The sequence below is a fragment of the Phaseolus vulgaris genome, chromosome 8 (genome assembly GCF_051622355.1).
Source record: "Phaseolus vulgaris cultivar YP4 chromosome 8, ASM5162235v1, whole genome shotgun sequence".
In the NCBI taxonomy this organism is placed as follows: domain Eukaryota; kingdom Viridiplantae; phylum Streptophyta; class Magnoliopsida; order Fabales; family Fabaceae; genus Phaseolus; species Phaseolus vulgaris.
This window is the reverse complement of record NC_143505.1, coordinates 2,916,140-2,935,352: the sequence shown is the minus strand read 5'-3', so window position 1 is coordinate 2,935,352 and position 19,213 is coordinate 2,916,140. Positions and strand designations below refer to the sequence as shown.

Sequence of the window (19,213 nt, the reverse complement as noted above, 5' to 3'; positions counted from 1 at the left end):
TAGGGTTCAAGTGTTTCGATTCTCAAAGAATAGTAAAGATTCAAAATATACACAATTAAATCATTCATCTATCTGAATTTTACTTTCGATTAGCCCTTATCTTCATCAACACCAGAGAGAGAGACACAGAAAAAAAATCTCATTTTTACACACAACCCACTACCATTATTGTTAAACTTCAGATTGAGATTAAGAGAACAATGCATACAACAAATCCAGAAGCATACAACATTCAACTCCGAACTCGTTCTGAACAATATTTCACTATCTTGGGACATTTCACAGTTCAACATCAACACACAGGTACAATTTCAAGATTTCAACAGTCCCACAAGTTTCACATCTCGGAAGTAGCAGATTCCACTTCAAAAAACAACAGTTCTTGATTTTAAAAACAATAAAATAAAGAACCAGATTAGTTAACCAGAAAAAAAGATAAAGATTCATCATTTAAAAGAAAATAGATTCACAATTCAAATTCCACGGAAACAATTACACCACTCTTACAACCAAGCTAAAGGCAAACCCCAACCACAGCATTGGAACGGAGAACCCTAACCCTACCCGCTAAACATTACAACAGTCTCTCTAAGCCCTCTCGCCTCTAATTCTACGAGCGAGTTGAATATCCTTGGGCATAATGGTAACCCTCTTCGCGTGAATCGCGCAGAGGTTGGTGTCCTCGAACAATCCAACGAGGTAGGCTTCTGCAGCTTCTTGAAGCGCGGAAACGGCGCTACTCTGAAACCTCAAATCAGTCTTGAAGTCCTGCGCAATTTCCCTCACGAGTCTCTGAAACGGAAGCTTTCGGATGAGAAGCTCGGTGCTTTTCTGGTACTTCCTGATTTCCCTCAATGCCACAGTCCCTGGACGGAACCTGTGAGGCTTCTTCACACCACCGGTCGCCGGAGCGGACTTCCGGGCAGCCTTCGTCGCCAGCTGCTTACGTGGCGCCTTACCACCGGTGGACTTGCGAGCGGTCTGCTTGGTACGAGCCATGTCGAAGAGAAAATCGAACGAGAAAGCGTGGGAAAATTGGGAATTTTAATTTCTCGGGAAAGTGAGGGGAAATTGAAGTGGGCGAGTGAGAAAACGTGATTTGGGGAATATATACACAAGGGCGAGGAAAAAGAATGCGCGGGAATTGTAAAAGCTTTTTCTGAAACATGAGAAGGGAAACGCGTAGCCGTTGATGGAAAGTAAAATCAACGGTTGCGAGTGCTTTAAAGTAGGGGCACAAGGATCGCGATCCGTGGCATAGAAAGTAGCCAATGGGTTTTTTTTTCTCATATCTTAATATTGAGAGGCAAAGTTCGCGGTGTTCTTTATGTTAGAAATTATATGGAATGTATTAAAAAATATGAAATAAATTACATTTTTACGTGTTTTAATAAATAAATTTTAATTTCTTGATTAGTATTTGTAAGTTATTAATTATAATTTATTTTAAAAATATTTAGAAAATTTTGTTTAGTGTAGCCTTTTATTTGGAAACTGTACTGCAGGAACCGTTGATACATGATCTGAAAATACTAATACTAATATAATACTAATATACTAATAAGCATACATTTATGACAGTTTTACTAATTACATACACTAATTAAAGAGTTATAAAAAATAAAGACAGTTATAGAATTTGAACTTATAAATTTTCAAAACTTAAAAAACCATTAATAATGTATGATTTTACTTAACCCAGTTTTTTCTCAAAATTTATAGTTGATAAAGAACAAATTTTGTGTATCCTTTATTTAAATTCTTCTAAACATTCGAATTGGTTCGTAGGTGTGTCACAAAATCAATCAAAATAATTACTATGAATAATTACTATGAAGATCTTAATCGATAGCTTAAAAGAAGAAGATACCAACAAAGTTTTTGATAAGTAGAATTTCAAGTTCATCTACTATCACAAATTCTTGAGAAAAAAAATCATGAAAAAAAAAATCAAGAATTTTTGTTTCATTTGTGTTTTATTTCCAAGTATGATAAGGGAGGACAGAGCAAGAGAAGTGTTTGTTTGATTCACTGTGTTTAAGGGTGTTGGTGCGGAATATGACTTTTTTTACTTCTCAAAAAAGTGAGAAGATTTGTGTTGATTACACTTGACAGAAGAGACACAAATGCAATTTTACTTTTGTATCATCCCATCGATGTTAAATATATTAAACACTATGGACAGTTTTGCATGTATTTTTTTAATGGGGTTTCTTCTTTATAGTGCTAACAATGGTGCAGAAAAATCTTGACCAAAAAGTTGTATAAGAATCTTGACCAAAAAGTTGTAGAAGATAATTTTGACAAAAAAATTGTAGATCCGTAAACGTGAACTTTGTTAGTGTATAAATAAAATTAGGTTTGTGAGAGTTTTGTTTACTTATTTTCGAATTTTCCAAGTGCATGATCCATTTTCGTAATTTTGTAAATGGTGCTCGATTTTTTATTTTTCCAAATGGTGCATAATCGATTTTCGAATTTCTAAAATGGTGCAATATCGAATTTCAAATTTTATGGATAAAGGTTGATTTAAGAGTATCGATTATATGGTTTTTACTTAAATCTACAACAATCTCCTTTTTTTTAGTGATTATTCCGTTAAAATTAAACTTGTGACCTTTAATACTAGTTGGATTGACATTGGATTGAGAGTTGATCATTGTGTCAAAAGTTATAACTAATAATCAATATGTAACTTTTTCTATTTAAGAGTGTATCAAACATATCATTACAATTAAAGTGTCACTTAACTTTGATATCGGTCACAAATATATACTTAACTTTTATACCTTTAATATATTTTTCTCAAATATTAAAGAAAACACAACAAAAGTTGGATATATCATGCACATAAGTTGTTGTCAAACTTTGACAAAATAAAAGCACATATGGATCCTGACAAAATAAAAGCACATATGGAAAATAAAAGCACATATGGATCCTGACAAAATAAAAGCACATATGGATCCTCATGCAGAGTTAAGTAAACATGAGCACTGACTACTCTAACAAGACACAAAACATAAGTGGGAGTATCATTGTGAAATAGAAAAACAAAAAAATAAATAAAAAAATTGAATTGACCCTAAGTAAAAAACTAAAGTTTACTAAATACTTATTATACAAAATAAGTATGCATTTGGTCTTAATATCAACAAGTAATTCCAATTTAAAAGTTTTTATAACTTAATGGTAATATTTTCATTCATGAAAGTGTGGGTAAGAGATCCACAAGGTAATTCAAGAACATAGAGGTCTCAATTTGAGATATGCACAAATTAAAAACATGGACATGTCAAAAGAGGATGCATCAAATTTTGTTGATTTTGATAAGGTCGAATATGCTAAGTTGTTTTCAATAGGACTCACAAACTTTCTTGATTTGATTCAACCACTTCCAGTAATTGGTTATTTTTGTTGTTGCACCAGTACAACCAATTATACTACAAATATCTCATGTCAACATCACTCGTGATCCACTAACATTCACACGCGCACACACATATATATATATATTATACTCTTTAAAGAATCGTGTAATGATTTAGAATAAAAAAATTGCACATGTCATACTACTTTCGTTGAGAATCTCTTCACATAATCATATAAACATATGCATTCATTAAACCCGTATGACATGGATAATTCATACGATTTGCTATGACCATAGTGAATTTTCAACCAATGTGTGTCTTAATAATCTTAATACGATACTTATTTTTACGAGAGTACTATGTCTCAATCATATTTTCACATAATTTATACAAGATATCAATATAACATTCAGTCACTAAAACAAAATATATTTTCAAAACAATTACAAAATATACAAATTAATCCCATAACATTTAAAATTTCACAAATCAATTGAATACATAACGAATATTTGTTTTACATTTTGACAAGTGTTATATTTACATGTTTTAATTAATCAACTTGCATGGATTTAATTAAATACTGATGTTAGAAAGTTGAAATTATTTACAATCCAGAACATGATAATTTTTCAAAATATTGAATTAAATTTTACGTTTTATATATAAAAAAAAACAAGAGATAGTTGAACAAAATTCACTAGCAATGAAAATTTGGCTTGAGCTTAAGAAGTTGAAACTTCAACACCATAACTTACACTGAGCATAGAGACAAAAAGCAAGCATATCACAAGTAAGATTATAATTTGTCAAGTAAAAACCAAGACTTGACTTAGGACATATCACAATGAATTTAAATAGTAAGTCACTTGAATAAATTTCATTTTTCAATCAACAAAACAAACTTTGTAAGAAAATATGATATATATTATTAAGTATTAAATATCAAAATAATGCATTTTTTTCTAATGTTAAATATCAGAAAAGAAACTATAATTATATAAATATAAAATAAAAACATGAAGTAACAATTAAATAAATATCAACTGATAATAAAAACAATCAAATATATAATGTAAAAATAAGTTACGAAAGGAAGAATTAAAGAAAAGTTAATATACATTTTTTATTTTTTATGTTACTAATTAATTGTGTTTTAGTATTTTAAACAAGACAAATATAAAGACAAAAATATGTATTATGAAGAATATCATGAGAGGACACTTATTCCACCTTTTCATATTCAAATTAAAATATAAAATATTAATTACGCCTATAACCATTCAACGGACTATTTACACTTAATCAAACAATATTCACGTATAGAGTATTTACATGAGATTGATTTGCTATTCCTATTTTATATTTATCGATTGTACAAGAAGGATAAGAATAAAAAGAAAGGGACCATGCAAACTATGTAATGGAATAAAAAATAGAAACTAAGATAGAAGTAAAATTACAAATTGTAATATTTTTTTTTTAGAAAAAAAGTGAAAAAAAATCATTATCATCATGTTTCCACTTCCTTATTTCTTGATCCTTCAAAACATAAAAAATAATTATATTGGAAAAAAAAATGAGAAACAAATATTACAGAAAAAAATAATTCCAAAATAAATAAATAAATATTTTTATCGCACGACTCTAGTAGTAGTACGTACGAAACAGACGACGATCTTTGGTCTTGTGAAACCCCGTCATCGTTTAATCTCTGCGGTGGTGTCGTTTACTTTCTGCTTCGTGTCGTTTAATCCCATCTCGGTGTAACTGTACGACGCTGGGCGAGAGGCACAAAACCCCGTTTCGCCGACCAATTGCTTTCGTTCCAACCCAATACCGACGCTCGCGTGAATCTTTTTCGTTTTCTGGTATCGGAAACGAAGAAGAAACGAAAAGGGAAACAAACGCAACAAAATTGCACTTCTTCTTCTTTTTTCGCAATCTTGAATTGCTTGAACAATGACAGAGGATAGCAGCGCTAGGGTTTCTTCTTCCAACGAAACCTCCGTGTCGAACGATGCTTCGCAAACGCGGCGGAGGTAAACCCTCCTTAACGCTAATGCCTTATTTTCCGTGTTTTTCGAATTATGTGAAATTCGTTTGGATCTCGTGCGGTGTTGATTCTATCGTTTTGTTAGTCGTACTGTTTTGTTTTGATTTGGCTATTGCAATTGTGATTAATTGTGTGGCGTAGTGTTTGGAATTTTAGAGTTAGGATCTCATCGACATCCGAGCTGAATGTGGTGTGATCTCAGGTAGCCAATAGTGGGATAAGAGTCTGTTGATGCATCGACACGTGATGGAAAATGCTAAACAAATTTTATTTTATTGTATGTCTTTTGGGATTTCATTTTTGAGTGTTGTGTTTTTTGTTTAGAAAGAAAAGAAAGTGGGATCAACCAGCGGATTCGTTGATGCCAGTTGGTATGGCAGTCCCTGGAGCACTTCCTTTGAGCAATGCTATTTCACTTGGAGGGATTGCATTTCCTGGTATGGTTCCGGTGATCTCCGGTGCCCTTTTGGCAAATCCTCTGGCAGCTTCTGCTCAGGTTCAGCAACACACTGCTGCAGCTGCTGTTGCCGCCCAAAAAATGAATCAAGTGAGTGTAGATTTCTATCTCTTATGATGTTTATCATTTTGCTGGTGCCCTTTCTTGATGAAATTGCTGCATCAACATTTCTCTGTTTTGCTTTTGGAGAAGGGAGTTTATAGTTGTTAAATGAATTTTCATCCTATGATTTGTAATATGGGAGTGATCGGGAGATCTTTGAAGCTGCAATAAACATGATAAGGGGATGAATTGTGCTCCACCTGTTCTTCAATTTGAAGGACCAAATCCTTGGCTCAATAAGAAGTAATATTGCTGCACTCAAGTATATAATGAAAAGTTCAAGTGTGCAGAAACAAACATGTGTCCCTTGTTGAATTTTCTGGTCACCTTCTACGTGGTTACACTTGGAGTGATCTTCTCTAGATTTAGTCTCTTTGGGAACTTGCTCCATCACAACATCTTGATATCGAAACTTTAGAAATTCTGGAAATTTGATTTTGCAGTTTGTCAATAACATGATTTGATAAATTTTGTTTCTTGATCTCTGTATACCGTTTTAAGATGAAGTATATTTTCACATCATAGGAATTTTTGTAGCCTTTCAACATTATAATGAAATTTGACTCACTCAATGCTAATGGGTTTTCAGAATGTGTTTTGGTTGGGATGGAGTGAAATAGTTACTATACTTTGTCTTTGATATAATCAATAGACCGTGTCTGTGTTTATATTAACTTTTACCATTTCATTTCATGTAATCTGATGGTCCGTGTTTTGAGATGTTAGTGTTCTGTGTATATATTGTTTTCCTTCTGGTTTCCTCAGAATAAGAATAATTGCTTAAGTGTAGATAAATGCTGTATAACCTGTCTAATTAATAATTTTGTATCTATAAGATATTTTGCAGCATGCTTCTGAAGCCTTTTTTCCCCTGACTTTTTCATTTATTTATTAATTATGGATTTTTTTTTTGTATATTTCAAATAATATTCAAGCTTCTTATCTTTCTTAACTGTGAGATGAATGTTTCTGTAGCAAAAGATCCAAGATGAATTAATAATTGCTCGGGAAATTGTCATAAATGATGCAGAGTCTTCTGTTCGCTACAAATTGACAAAACGCCAGACACAAGAGGAGGTGACATATATAATCAATTTTACATTTTTTAGTTCCAAACTCCTATTAATTAATCTTTAATGATTGATCTTCTTCTTCTTGCAGATCCAGAGGTGTACCGGTGCCATAGTTATAACTAGGTTTGTAGGTCATTTAAGCCATTCTAAAATCCTTTGTGTTTTATATTATGTGCTGCTTTATCTAACGTATATCTAGAATTTTCCCACAGGGGAAAGTATCGGCCTCCTAATGCACCACTTGATGGAGAGAAGCCACTGTATCTTCACATCTCTGCAGGAGCTCATGTAAAAGCTGCTACTTCATTATTTTTTTTTTGTATTTCTTTGTTTTGATATGAAAGCCAACATTTATAACTTTATGAATTAGATTTGGAAAGATTTGAGAAGTCAAAAGAAAAATAATGTCTAATCAGAGCAATGAATGAATGAATGAAGTGTCATATGAAAGGGATTGATGTATTTGTAACTTTAAATGTTTTCTTATTCTTGAAAAAGTGAAACCGCATGCCTTGCTTGTATCTGCACTTTGTTTGTTTTTATTTCACTAATGGTAGTGTTACAGGGGAGTGAATTACACAAGTTAGTTTGCTTTTGGTGACATCAAATTTTATTGCAGATAAAAGAGACAGCAGAAAGGATTTTAGCTGTTGATCGTGCTGCTGCAATGATTGAAGAAATGCTCAAGCTAGGGCAAAATTCACAGTCAATTTCTTCTGCCTCACCTTCAGCTTTGGTTAATGGACTGAAGGTACATTCATTTATTACTAGCTTGTGTGCATGGTTCTGATATGATGTGTGACACTGACATTTCTTACTGAATCAGGTGCTGACTACGTGTGTGTTTTTGGGCTTTGATGCTGATCCTTCATTGAACATTGTTGCTCGGATACGTGGACCAAATGTAAGCCCTTCCCTACTCAATTGATTTGTCTAGTCTAGTCACTCTTGGAGGTCGAGGTTCATGCATGACCTTACCTGGATAATCCTTACAAAATTTTTATTAGATGCTTGCTAAAGCCTAGAAGTTTATTTGGTCTCATTTGATATGTGATGTGACCACTTACTCATCTGATGTTTTTGTTTTCATAATATTCTAGCCTTTCACTCGCTAGGAGTACCTGTGTCTTTGTTTTCAACTTCTGATTTGATGGTGTGAAAAATACTGAGGTACTACTAGGAGTACTGATTTTCCATTAGTTGATTGGGCAAGAAAAGGGTGGATGGACTGTTGTTGCATTCTATGGTTACATATGTCACTGTAATACTTGTTTGTTGCTGAAAGTGATGTTCAGAAAGATGAAAATGGTTGGTCTGATCACTATAGAAGAACCTTTTTCAAATGAATATTTAACTTCAGTCCAAGAGTCTGTCTGGTATGTAAGTTTGTGTACACACTCACAACAACGGGTGCTTGCCAAATATCTAGTAAGAAACAAAATTGTCAGGATAAAATATAGAAGCTGGACATTTTGTATTCACACTTTCAATATGTAAAATTATATTTACCAAAAACAAATCTGGACCTATGCTAATAAGTAATCTTGACCTATAGAAATAATTAGCTTGTGTACGTAGGGTAATATTTTTTATCCAATGCCATCACTGTATTTTTATTTCCATTTGCTAGATATAATTCTTCAATATTTTCTGAATTTTACATTGTGTACAATGAAGTCGAGATAATCTAATGTTTCAAGCTTTCTCTGACATCTCCATACGATTGGGAGAAATTGTTTTGGTGTTGGTGGTGGTTTGCATTGAACTTGCAGGACCAGTATATAAATCACATTATGAATGAAACAGGAGCAACAGTTATACTGAGAGGACATGGTTCAGGAAACAATGAATGCTTGAATGCAGAAGGTGCCTTCTCATTTCTCTGATCTCGACTTCTGAAGGGCATGCTATTTCATCATAGCTCATTTATTCATTGTATATATTTTTCATTTAATTACTTTTCTGGTTGCAGATGGACAGCAGCCCCTGCATCTGTTGTTGTCCAGCAACAATGCAAAAAGCCTTGAAGATGCTAAGCTTTTGGCTGAAAATCTTTTGGATACCATCTGTACTGAGTGTGGTGCTTCAAGGTATTTAGTTTATACTGTAATAGGGTATGGGATCTGTGGGCAAGATGTTTCTGCTCCCAAGTGGAAATTTCTGAAATTGTGTCTGCTTTATATTTTAGTTCTTGGTATGAAGAAACACAATTTTTTGAGAAATTCCCAATTTCTGACATGTGATAGTTCATGATACATGACACATACCTTTTGATAATTCAAATTTATGGATTTTCAGCATAACAAGTTTACAACACTTTTTTTCACCATGGATTATTTTCTGTGAACTTTTGGTATATCACTTTAGTACCATTGGGGAAAAGAATATGTACTAAATAGTAAATTTCTCTCCATCCATCAATCCTGGAAAAACATGGATCCACTTTTTAATTTAAGGGACCTGTTCTCATTAAAGCTGTACCGTATGGATATCAATCAGAGGCCTGACTGTGCACCTGGTGCCGGATGAGATGTTCTCACCTCTGTAAAGGCCCTGCTTTAAGGCGCTATCAGTAAAACAACAAGAAATCCATATTCTGCTAGGTGCTCTCAGTAGTTTGAAAAAGAAAAGATATTCAGTAGGATGAGACAAGTGGAAATGAATACTCTAGGTTTTGTGTTAGTCCTTACTAACAGAGTTACCCTAGAAGAATTATGTTTCATGTTGACGACCAAGTGCTTATGCCCTCCATTCACTTCCATAACAGAAGGTCATTGGGACAGATTATTTCATGAATGTATCTTCCCCTCATGGTGCTATCAAGTTCACTAACTTCATCATTATCCGGTTGTCACAGTTTATTATTTTATTTACAATTGTGTACTTTTGGGTTTCTGGTGCAGTTCTTTATTAAGGGCTGTGGACTTTAATTTGCCAATTTTGACTCACGAATGGCTGGGTGGTTCAAATATGAAATTTAGTTTGGTTTGCATCAAAGTTAAATATAGTTTTAATTTCTGTGGAACTGAGATTGAGTTTAAGAGGGAAGTGTTTGGGTGAGAAGTCTAGATCTGGTAAATCTGATTGTGGTAGTTGAGAAAATTCCTCTGCCTTCTACTATTTCAATGCTTTGAACTTATGTTACTTGATTATATTTATTGTTAGTGCTGTGATATAGTACTTTATGTTGGTTTTATTTAAGTTTTTGGGAATAACTTATGATTTAACTGTCATAGGGTTTCATCATGTAAGGTTTATAGTGCTGTTCCACCTCCACAGCAGGTATACACTGCTGTTCCACCTCCCCAGCAGGTATATAGTGCTGTTCCACCACCTCAGCAGGTTTATGATAGCCTTTCACTGTCAAAGCAGATTCCTACAATCATTTCACCCCCACAAGCTTATAGTGCTGTGCCACCCCCACAGAATTTGACGGGAGTTCAGAGCTCTGCAGTTGAGCTAGAGGCAGGTACCAGCTTAACCAGTAGTATTATGTCAACAGCAGTGGTCTTGAAACCAATCCCTCCAGCATCCTTGGTTGGAGTGACTGGTGTCACAGCTCCCCTCAATTTGGGGACTACACCACAACCTACAGGACATTTAAGCTCTGGGCATCAAGCAGACGTGATTGGTTATACTCCTCCCCCTTTAGTATCAGGTGGCACTAGCTATATTGGATATGGTGGAATATATCCTCAAGCTACCCCTTTGCAACAAGTTGCCCTTGCTTTGAGACACTCACCTCCTGTTGCTTCAACAGTTGATCCCACCACATTAGCATCAAATGGAGAGTCCAAGTCAAGCTCATGCTTTGATATTGAAAAGGAGAAGCGGCCACCCCAGAAACGAAAGTTTCAAGAGTTACCAGTCGGTTTGAAAGGCACAGCAAAACTCAATAAGGTTATTGGTTTGTCATTGATAAAATCTTTAAATACATCATTGCATGCATTGAGGGAATTATTCAAATGCCTTCATTTAATTATAGTTTCTAGTAAGCCTGCAAATTATGGAAATTTAGATTTATTTCTACCTTAAGCATCAGAGCTAGAGTTACCTGCCATCAGAGTTGTAAACAAAGAGTACCATGAAGCAAAGAAAAAAACCCTTTTGTATTCTCAATGGGTAGAATAATTTTAAGAATCTCAATTCACTTAATTTAACATATTTTGTAAACAAGACAACACCAGCGCAGAACTCCATTTTCTTTCAAAACCCCTTAGTTTAGTTTACACCAACTCCTAACATTTTTCTCAAGGGATTCACATAATTTCATACAAAAATGCTGGTTCTTTGATTAAAAATTCTGTATCTACATGCTATTGAAAATCTTTACAAAATTCATTGAATTTTTTAGAATTCCTTATGGAATTTTGTTTACGTAATGAGTGGAAGCCAACTTATAAGATTCTAATTCAATAACTGAAATGATATTGAATTTCAAATGGTTTGGAAAGGTAGGTCAGTTATATGTAGACAGGTTTGTGGTAAGGTTAATGCCTTCAAATTGACTGATATGATAATAAATCCCCCATGCTGCCGGATAGAAGTAATATTTTCTAGATTTTGCCTTTCACTGTTGTTACACAGGGAATGATTCTTACACGTACATGATGCATACATTTTGCATGTTCACAGTTTTGTATCTTGTGCTTTTAGATGAACTTATTCCATTTGACAAAGAAAAAATGAAATAAAATAAAGATTTAATTACTTATTCGGTCTTTGTAGTTATAATTTACGAAACTTTTATCTTTTAGTTCCTGTACTTAAATAAATTCCACTTTTGCCTCTACTCAATATTTTTAATCCCTTTTAGTCACTAAAAGGATTAAAAATGATGTCAGGCAGGAACTAAAAGAGATTAAAAGAATTTGTGTATTTCTAAAATGAGATGTTTAATGTTCTGTTTGGTAGAGAGGAAAGAAATAGAGGTAGTGGAAGGGAAAAAATGGAAGAGAAAGAGGTGAGAAGTGAGTGGAAATAGGGTGATTTTTGGTTGGAGAAATAGGTGAGAAAGAGAATTAAAATGATTTTTTTTATTGAAAAACAAATAAGCATCATAATTGATCACGTGCTTTTACTTTTTAGCCCAGTCCCTCTACTTTTTACAACATCTTTGCTTGCGTGTCCCTATATTTTCAAACATGATCCTTCTATTCTCGACAACCTGGTCAATTAATTGTGGCCAAAATTATAAGGATTGTGTTAAAAAATATTAGCACACAATCTATTATGTTTCCAACATAATATAATTGATTATGTGTCTTTATTTTTAAACACAATCCTTTTATAATTGTTAACAATCGATTATGTTGCATCTCTTAACTTTTTTTGCACTTTTCTCATTCCTGTGCAGAAAGTTTCCGTTTTACTCAATTTGGATTTTAGAGCATTCCTCTCACTCAATCAAACCACCATGCTTTCTTTTTCTTTCCTTAGTCCCCCAATCCTCATCTTTATTCTCATCCAAACTCTGCATAAAAGACATTTTTTGCAAATGTAGGGACCAAACAAGTAATTAAACCTAATTTAAATTACTTGTGGATGCATATCAGGAACAAAGAGCTATGTTATGGTATTTTTTCCCCCTTTGAACTACATCCATAGCTTTCTGTTGATATCATACCCTTCAGAACTTATTTATTTGTTTCTTACATTAGCAAAGAAATCAGAAAAATATTAGTGCAGAACTTTTCTCTCAAATACTGTTCATCTCTAGATCTGTTCTGATTTAAACATGTTATTTTGTGCTGACTGTAATGCTTAATATTCCAGGTATTTTCTCTGACCTTCTATGAAGCTAAAAGCCTGACACTGGACCTGTCTGTTGGGCCATTGGTTTGTATGTTTGACAGGGTTTTCTATTTTGGAGGAGTAGGAGCGTGTTTGTGTCTTCACAGCATACGTCCTTTTGTAATCCAAGATGTTATTGTGACTTTTTCCTTCATTGGTAAAACTGCTGCTAAAGATATGGCGGGCTTTTTGGCCATGCCCTCATCTAGTACTGCATACATGGACTGTCAATTTCCTGAAGGGAAGGGTTTACCATACCTGCGCCAAATTGATGCAATCTTCTAAAGGGAAGAAGACAAGTTGAGATATGAAAAAATATAAAACTAGAGAATGAGATACCATAGCTTGGTATAATAAGAAAATGAATATATTAGAGTAGATTAAAATTATGGGCAAAGTAAATTAAAATAAAAGCTCTTTCCCTTAGTTATCGTCACAGTTTACATCTTATGCCGCCGTTTTCACTAAAATAAGCTGTTCATTGTGCAATCATCTTAATATTTGACATCAATGCTACATTTGGTATTGGAACTCAAACCCTTTTATCGGGAAAATTTGGGCTGCACATTTACAGTTATAACATTTTTTATTCGGAGAATGGCAATAAATTACCATATACCTGTCTTAATATTATTTAACCATTTAGATAATTTGGCTAGCTTTTGTAATTTCTGGCTTCCTGTTACTGTTTGTCACACTAGATCAATTTAGGATGGTACGGCACCCCGAGTAACAAGTCATTACCTGTTTATCCCTACCATGTAGTGTTTTTACCTTGCTTTTTTGTGTTTGTTTTTCTCGTTTGCAGTTCAGTGTCTTAAACTTTTTGACTATGAAGTTTGGCGTGTTGGAACAATTAGTAAAGTACCTGATTCAAAGGTTGTGTTTGGTTTTTTGTTTTCTTCCACTCTCTATCTTGATTGCAGGGTTTGCAACCTCTAAAACCTAATGAACAATGTGATGGCCTTGTGAGGAATATATCAACTATGCCTGCCCCTAAGAAGTTGGTCCAGCCATCATCCAACGGAATGCCAGTACCTCTACCGAGAACTATGCCCCCACCACCTCCACCTAAATTTTCTGATCCATCTGAAGTTAAAGTACAAAACAGGACCAAGAATTTGCTTAAGGCAAAATCTGATGCAGTTCCTGGTTAGAATCAAACGTGCTTTTTACTATATTTGGGTCATTACTGCATTGAATCTTCATTCTTTTCTCTCTTTGGAACAAAGTTTTTGTTGTCTGACCCTGAAATTTTACTTTACAATGTCATCGTTTTGTTAGCCATCTCTAGACTGTTTTTATTTAACATTTACGTATTTCAGATACTTTGGTCAAGCTAATGGAATACGGAGAGGAGGATGACGATGATCTAGATGATTCTAGAGAGGAATCATATCCTCATGGCAGCCGAGCAATTGGGGTTCAAAAGCCTTTTTGGGCTTTATGAGCTACAAAGTGCATGTTGGACATAAGATGTGTTACATGTGTAAATATGAATTGTCTGGATTGGGACTAGTTCTTGCTGGTTTTCTTCCGGGTGGAAAGGAAGCCCTTAGCGTGATTTTTGGAGCGGAACAGTTGGCTGTTGAGTAGAATTTAAAAGGTTGTAATCTCTCATTCTCATACATCGTGAGAGCAAATCGTATGTTGTAATTTTTGCCCCTGTTCGGGTATGCATGTACACTGGTAGTGTCTTTACTTGTTTGGTCGGGCACTTAAGTAACGATGCAGTGATAAGGGACAGTTTTTACTCACTCCAAATTTTCTAGTTAGAACCCTTTAATTATTCATCCTGATTGATAATGAAACTGTGCTTACCAGGCATGATTGAACAAGCAATTGAAAAGGCCTTTATTCCATGGGTTACCATTTTCATACAAATCAGTGTCCTGTTCTTTATGATGTGTTATATTTATACTGTAATTACTGTAATGCAACGTTTTATTTATTTATTTTGGGTCAGTGATTTTTAAACCAAACTTGTATTGGCTATATATATAAATTGAACAAAATCCTGTGTATATCCAAGTAATCAAAACTTATTCATTTTCAAACCAATGCAAACTAATAAAGTTATTTTTAATGGATTGAATTCACGTCTAAATTCATTTTCTATAAAGTTATCCTGTGTAACGCAGGTTGATTCGGATAATACTCAGGCAAGTTATTCTTGCACCATATCTTATCAAAGTGAGTGTGTATCTTTGTCTAAAATGATGAAAATGTGAGACATTGCCTGAATTTTAGTTGGGATATTTTTTGCTTTGCTTATATCTTAGTTTGGAAATTCTTTATCTCAATCTTAGTTAGGACATTTTTTTGTCTTAGCTCGTTTCACTCGAGACATCTTTGAAGTCAAAATTTAATTGGATAATCTTTTGATCCATTTCAGTTAGGACATCTTCACTTTAATCTTAACTAGAATATCTTAAACTTGTTCAAATATTAAAACCGTTTATGGTTTGATACAAATTTTAAGATTGGTTTACAATTAAAACCAAAAATGGATTTGATAAAAAAATTATTGCTTTGAAACCAACTTCAAATCACTTCCAAAAAAAATCTAAACTAGTTTTGCCTAATTAAATGAAGATGTATATGAAATCTAATTCAACTTTTAAAAATCAAACGCACACAATTCCTAGTTCCTGCTGTCATTCCTTGTTGGTTGTATTAATTTAAGATCTGTGTAACTGGGCAGCTAAAGGCCATGAAACTAGAAGTTGGAGTACAAAAATTGGTAGCGATAAGAATTGAAATAAATTTCCATTAATGCCAACAGATGAACCTAAGAAACCATTTCCCATTGAACAATAAATTTAAGAATGTTTGGATGAACAATTTGGAAAAGTAAAGAAACAACGTAAATAGGACTATTTTGCATCCCTGTGTTTCCATGCTTAAAGCATATGATTTGATATTATGAACTAAATAATTGTGTATATTCGTTTATCATTCCAGATACTGAATGCAGATGACAAAATAAAATTATTCTATAAATGAAGTCCAACTCCTACAAAAATCTTATTTTACATCAGTCCTTGAGCTGATAAACTACCTTGTTCAAAACAAACAATGAACTGCTGAAAATCACGCAGTGAAACAAGAAATTGGAGGCACCACATTTGTTCATCTACAAGCACGGGTTAGGTGAAAATTCTCACCCGCGGGTCTGAGCATAGCCATCAGTTTCATCGCTGTTCCCCCTCACATTGTCTTCAAATGGCTCATTGTCTGCTGCGCCTGTTCCTTCATTTTGGTTGCTTCCGAATTCAACACCAGCTGAACCAAGATCTCCACCAGAATTTCCACCGAATTGGTAATTACTAGTTTCAGCACTGCCACCGCCATAGCTTCCTGTAACACCATAACCACCACTTCCATAGCTTCCACCCCTGTTATTACTTCCATAACTATCACCTCTACCATAATCACCACCGCTGCTCCCATAGCCACCACCACCATAGCCACCACCACCACCAAAGCCACCACCACCACCAAACCCTGGGCGCGACCTTTCTGTAGCATAATTCACCCGAATTCTCCGACCATGAAGATCCTGTAACACAACTATTAGAGATACCAAAGAAACATTGCCAATCTTATAATGTTGGCAGACATCAGCATGATTAATCTACTGAAACTAACAGTAACAATTACTCCATGCTACATCCAACTCTCCTTGTTCCTTCTTTCTTTATAATACACAAGATTAATTGGTAAAATAATTTACTAAAACATGCATCTTTCAAATTCTCAATCGTGGTTTTGAAATCTAACATCATATTATTATTATAAGAATTTGCTTGGTTTCTCAAACATTCTTACTTTTTAAACTGACTCTAGGAATACTTAAAACATGTAATAGAAATTATTTAGTTTAAAGCATTCTTGATAGCAATACTACCATCATGTAGGTAAAATCAAGCCATTTTCATGATCTAGAGAAGCTATGAGAATCTGAACTCTCAATCCGTCACTTGCATATGCAACAAAATCAATTGCTTAATCCAGGTATGCATACTAGGTTTTTCACTACTTCATAAATAATATCAAGACAACTTTATAATTTCTTCATATATACAGACATAATTACATAAGTATATAACAACACGCTTCCAATGTGAAATGTCATGAATGTGATTTTTATAAGTTAGCACAGAACACAGATAATACCTGTCCATCCAAGGCCTGAACGGCAGCAGTTGCATCCTCACTTGTTGCATAGGTTATGAAGGCAAAACCTCTGGACCTGCCAGTTTCACGATCCATAATAACCTTGGCTGGAAGAATATCCAAAACAAACAGTTTCAGGGCTAATATCAATAAGCATCATATTATGAAACATGTTTGTTTGACAAAGACTTTTTTAATGCTTGTCATATAAACATTTGATTGTTACTCGCCAGTTTGCCACACAACACAGATGGTGGCTGTCAAACCACTCTACCATCACTAACAACTACAATTGTGAAATTCATTCTAAGAAAACAGAGGAACAGACTAAAGTATGTCCACAACTATCAATGAGTAGCCTTAATTTTTATCAAAACAAAAAAGGTAACCAATATATCAAAGTATACTCATAATGTCTGCCACTGGATTCTTCGGAACAATGAAAAAAGTGTTTACAACTGACTTTTTCGTTTTTCATGAGTATGATATTTATTACCTCTGCCCGAAATAATGACAAACTAGTAAACTGTGTATTTCAGAAAAATACCATCAAGTACTTCTCCATAGCGAGCAAAAGCCTCCCGCAGGCTCATATCATCAGTGCTGTAAGAAATACCTGCAATGAAAATTGAAACACTGTAGCTATGTTCCATTCTGAAAATATACATCATGCTAAGCTAAAGTGTACCTCCGACAAAAATCTTTGCAGATGACATGGATCTAATTGCTTGGAAAAGTGAGGGGCTAGATACAGAAAAATCTTGATTCATGTGCTTGACAGCAGAACTCTTGAGTAGATTTCCAATTTTATTTAAGAACGCCATTGCTCAAACCTACAAAATCATCACAAGCCAATAATGCTTATACAGTATGTTAATTGATCAATGTAACTTATGCTCATCGGCACACAAAAGTTCCAAACCCCAGGTCACATTCTTTCATATTAAAAATAATGTTCAATGCAATTGCAATGTATTTTCTCATTAGCCACAGCTCAAAAATTACAAATTACCACCAAAGGTTGTGGACATGTGGTTGAACTCCACACTCCACAGCATCAAGTCCGTGGCGTGCCTTGTTCAATCCACTCAGCAGACAGACTTGAGATCGGATCCTACGTGGGAAAACTGCGTATCCCCACTAAACGATGATCTCATAGTAGTTATGGATTCGTGAATGAAAGTTTTCAGTATCATTTTTAGAAGCAATTCATTCTGAGTTAAAATTACAAACACATAATAGCCTTTCGCACCCAAAAAACTGCCACAGTAGAAAGAAACTGCATCAGCAAGAACTCTTATGTATGCTGAATACAAGTACATATGTGCAATAGGTATATCACAAACTTCTGAGTAAAAAGGCCCACGCGCCAGAGTACAAATAAACAAAAAAAGTGAGAATACCCACTTGTGTTCTAAACAAAAAGAAGACATGCGGATCGTAAAAAATTAAATCTTGCTAAGTGTAAGGCATAACTTAGGAGAAAAATAAGAAACTGCTACGAATCCAACAACAAGGGGATGCGGGGGGAAAAAGAAACCAACAAGTTATCGAAGACGAGAGTAAAATATTGATAGACATATGAGAAATGGGTCGAAAAAAAGTTGTGAACTTTAGATCTTACCAGCCTTGTAAAACAATGGGGTGGTTCTGTTCTTTGTTGTTCTCTCCTTCTGAGGTGTGTGATGCTGTTAAAACCTAAAACCCTGGAATCCCGACGCAGACCTAAATAGGGCTTTGGCTCTGCAACTTGACACGTGGCGACTCTAAAACCCTTTCCCCCAACTTCTCCTTCCAGAGAGTGTATTAATAACGACTTAGAAGGTGCTATTAAATATAATATAATATATTAATGTATTTAAATTAAATTTTATATACGCAAATAACAGGTTTCACATACCCTTTAAGCAAAATATCACAGTGTAGTAACAAGTGTTTTATTATTATTTTCCCTCTCGACCACATAGGACAAAACAAAATCATATTTCCACCTTCCATGTTCCTCCTGTTAAGAAATACCACGTAAATAAAAAATTAATTGAATATAATAAATAATTGTAGTTAAAAATAATTCAAAATATTTCCTTTACTGATTATACACATAAATAATTAAGGTGTCACTAATCATCTGCAGATGACAATGGCTATCTAAATATTTAATGACGAGTTAACAAATGTA

At 34.1% G+C, this 19,213-nt stretch overlaps 3 protein-coding genes across 9 annotated transcripts; 1 reads left to right on the top strand and 2 right to left on the bottom strand.

Annotated features, from left to right (window-relative positions):
- Positions 1-419: 419 nt before the first annotated feature.
- LOC137824204 (histone H3.2) lies at positions 420-1,100 on the bottom strand. Its single transcript, XM_068629726.2, has one exon. The coding sequence runs from the start codon at positions 997-999 to the stop codon at positions 589-591; it is 411 nt and encodes a 136-aa protein (XP_068485827.1). The 5' UTR covers positions 1,000-1,100; the 3' UTR covers positions 420-588.
- A 3,892-nt stretch (positions 1,101-4,992) lies between these two features.
- On the top strand, positions 4,993-14,739 carry RIK (RS2-interacting KH protein). 7 transcript variants are annotated; one of them, XR_016514734.1, is made up of 13 exons: positions 5,027-5,416; positions 5,755-5,977; positions 6,965-7,066; positions 7,151-7,185; positions 7,275-7,350; positions 7,682-7,813; positions 7,889-7,966; positions 8,835-8,928; positions 9,035-9,152; positions 10,299-10,962; positions 12,566-12,637; positions 12,838-14,007; positions 14,181-14,739. XR_016514734.1 is itself a non-coding variant. In XM_068632936.2 (12 exons), the coding sequence occupies exons 1-12, from the start codon at positions 5,337-5,339 to the stop codon at positions 14,303-14,305; spliced, it is 1,953 nt and encodes a 650-aa protein (XP_068489037.2). In that variant the 5' UTR covers positions 4,993-5,336; the 3' UTR covers positions 14,306-14,739. The 7 variants fall into 7 exon arrangements, 1 of the variants encoding a protein (XP_068489037.2); XM_068632936.2 differs by lacking the exon at positions 12,566-12,637 and having other exon boundaries at positions 4,993-5,416; positions 13,782-14,007; XR_016514737.1 differs by lacking the exon at positions 12,566-12,637 and having other exon boundaries at positions 10,342-10,962; positions 13,782-14,007.
- Positions 14,740-15,833: 1,094 nt separating this feature from the next.
- LOC137824348 (glycine-rich RNA-binding protein 2, mitochondrial) lies at positions 15,834-18,853 on the bottom strand. Its single transcript, XM_068629968.2, has 5 exons — positions 18,659-18,853; positions 17,723-17,867; positions 17,582-17,650; positions 17,035-17,141; positions 15,834-16,417 (listed from the first exon to the last, which is right to left on the bottom strand). Exons 2-5 carry the CDS (start codon positions 17,856-17,858, stop codon positions 16,019-16,021), a joined length of 711 nt encoding a protein of 236 aa, XP_068486069.2. The 5' UTR covers positions 17,859-17,867; positions 18,659-18,853; the 3' UTR covers positions 15,834-16,018.
- Between the last annotated feature and the right edge of the window lie 360 nt (positions 18,854-19,213).

What these genes read in the sequence shown, in the direction of transcription:
- LOC137824204 (XM_068629726.2), bottom strand. Translation starts at nt 999, where the DNA reads ATGGCTCGTACCAAGCAGACCGCTCGCAAGTCCACCGGTGGTAAGGCG.
- RIK (XM_068632936.2), top strand. Translation starts at nt 5,337, where the DNA reads ATGACAGAGGATAGCAGCGCTAGGGTTTCTTCTTCCAACGAAACCTCC. An exon ending in CTTTGGTTAATGGACTGAAG is followed by an intron (nt 7,814 to 7,888) that starts GTACATTCATTT and finishes TTACTGAATCAG; the next exon opens with GTGCTGACTACGTGTGTGTT. An exon ending in CTCGGATACGTGGACCAAAT is followed by an intron (nt 7,967 to 8,834) that starts GTAAGCCCTTCC and finishes TTGAACTTGCAG; the next exon opens with GACCAGTATATAAATCACAT.
- LOC137824348 (XM_068629968.2), bottom strand. Translation starts at nt 17,858, where the DNA reads ATGGCGTTCTTAAATAAAATTGGAAATCTACTCAAGAGTTCTGCTGTC. An exon ending in TGCAAAGATTTTTGTCGGAG is followed by an intron (nt 17,651 to 17,722) that starts GTACACTTTAGC and finishes TTTTCATTGCAG; the next exon opens with GTATTTCTTACAGCACTGAT. An exon ending in CTATGGAGAAGTACTTGATG is followed by an intron (nt 17,142 to 17,581) that starts GTATTTTTCTGA and finishes ATATTCTTCCAG; the next exon opens with CCAAGGTTATTATGGATCGT.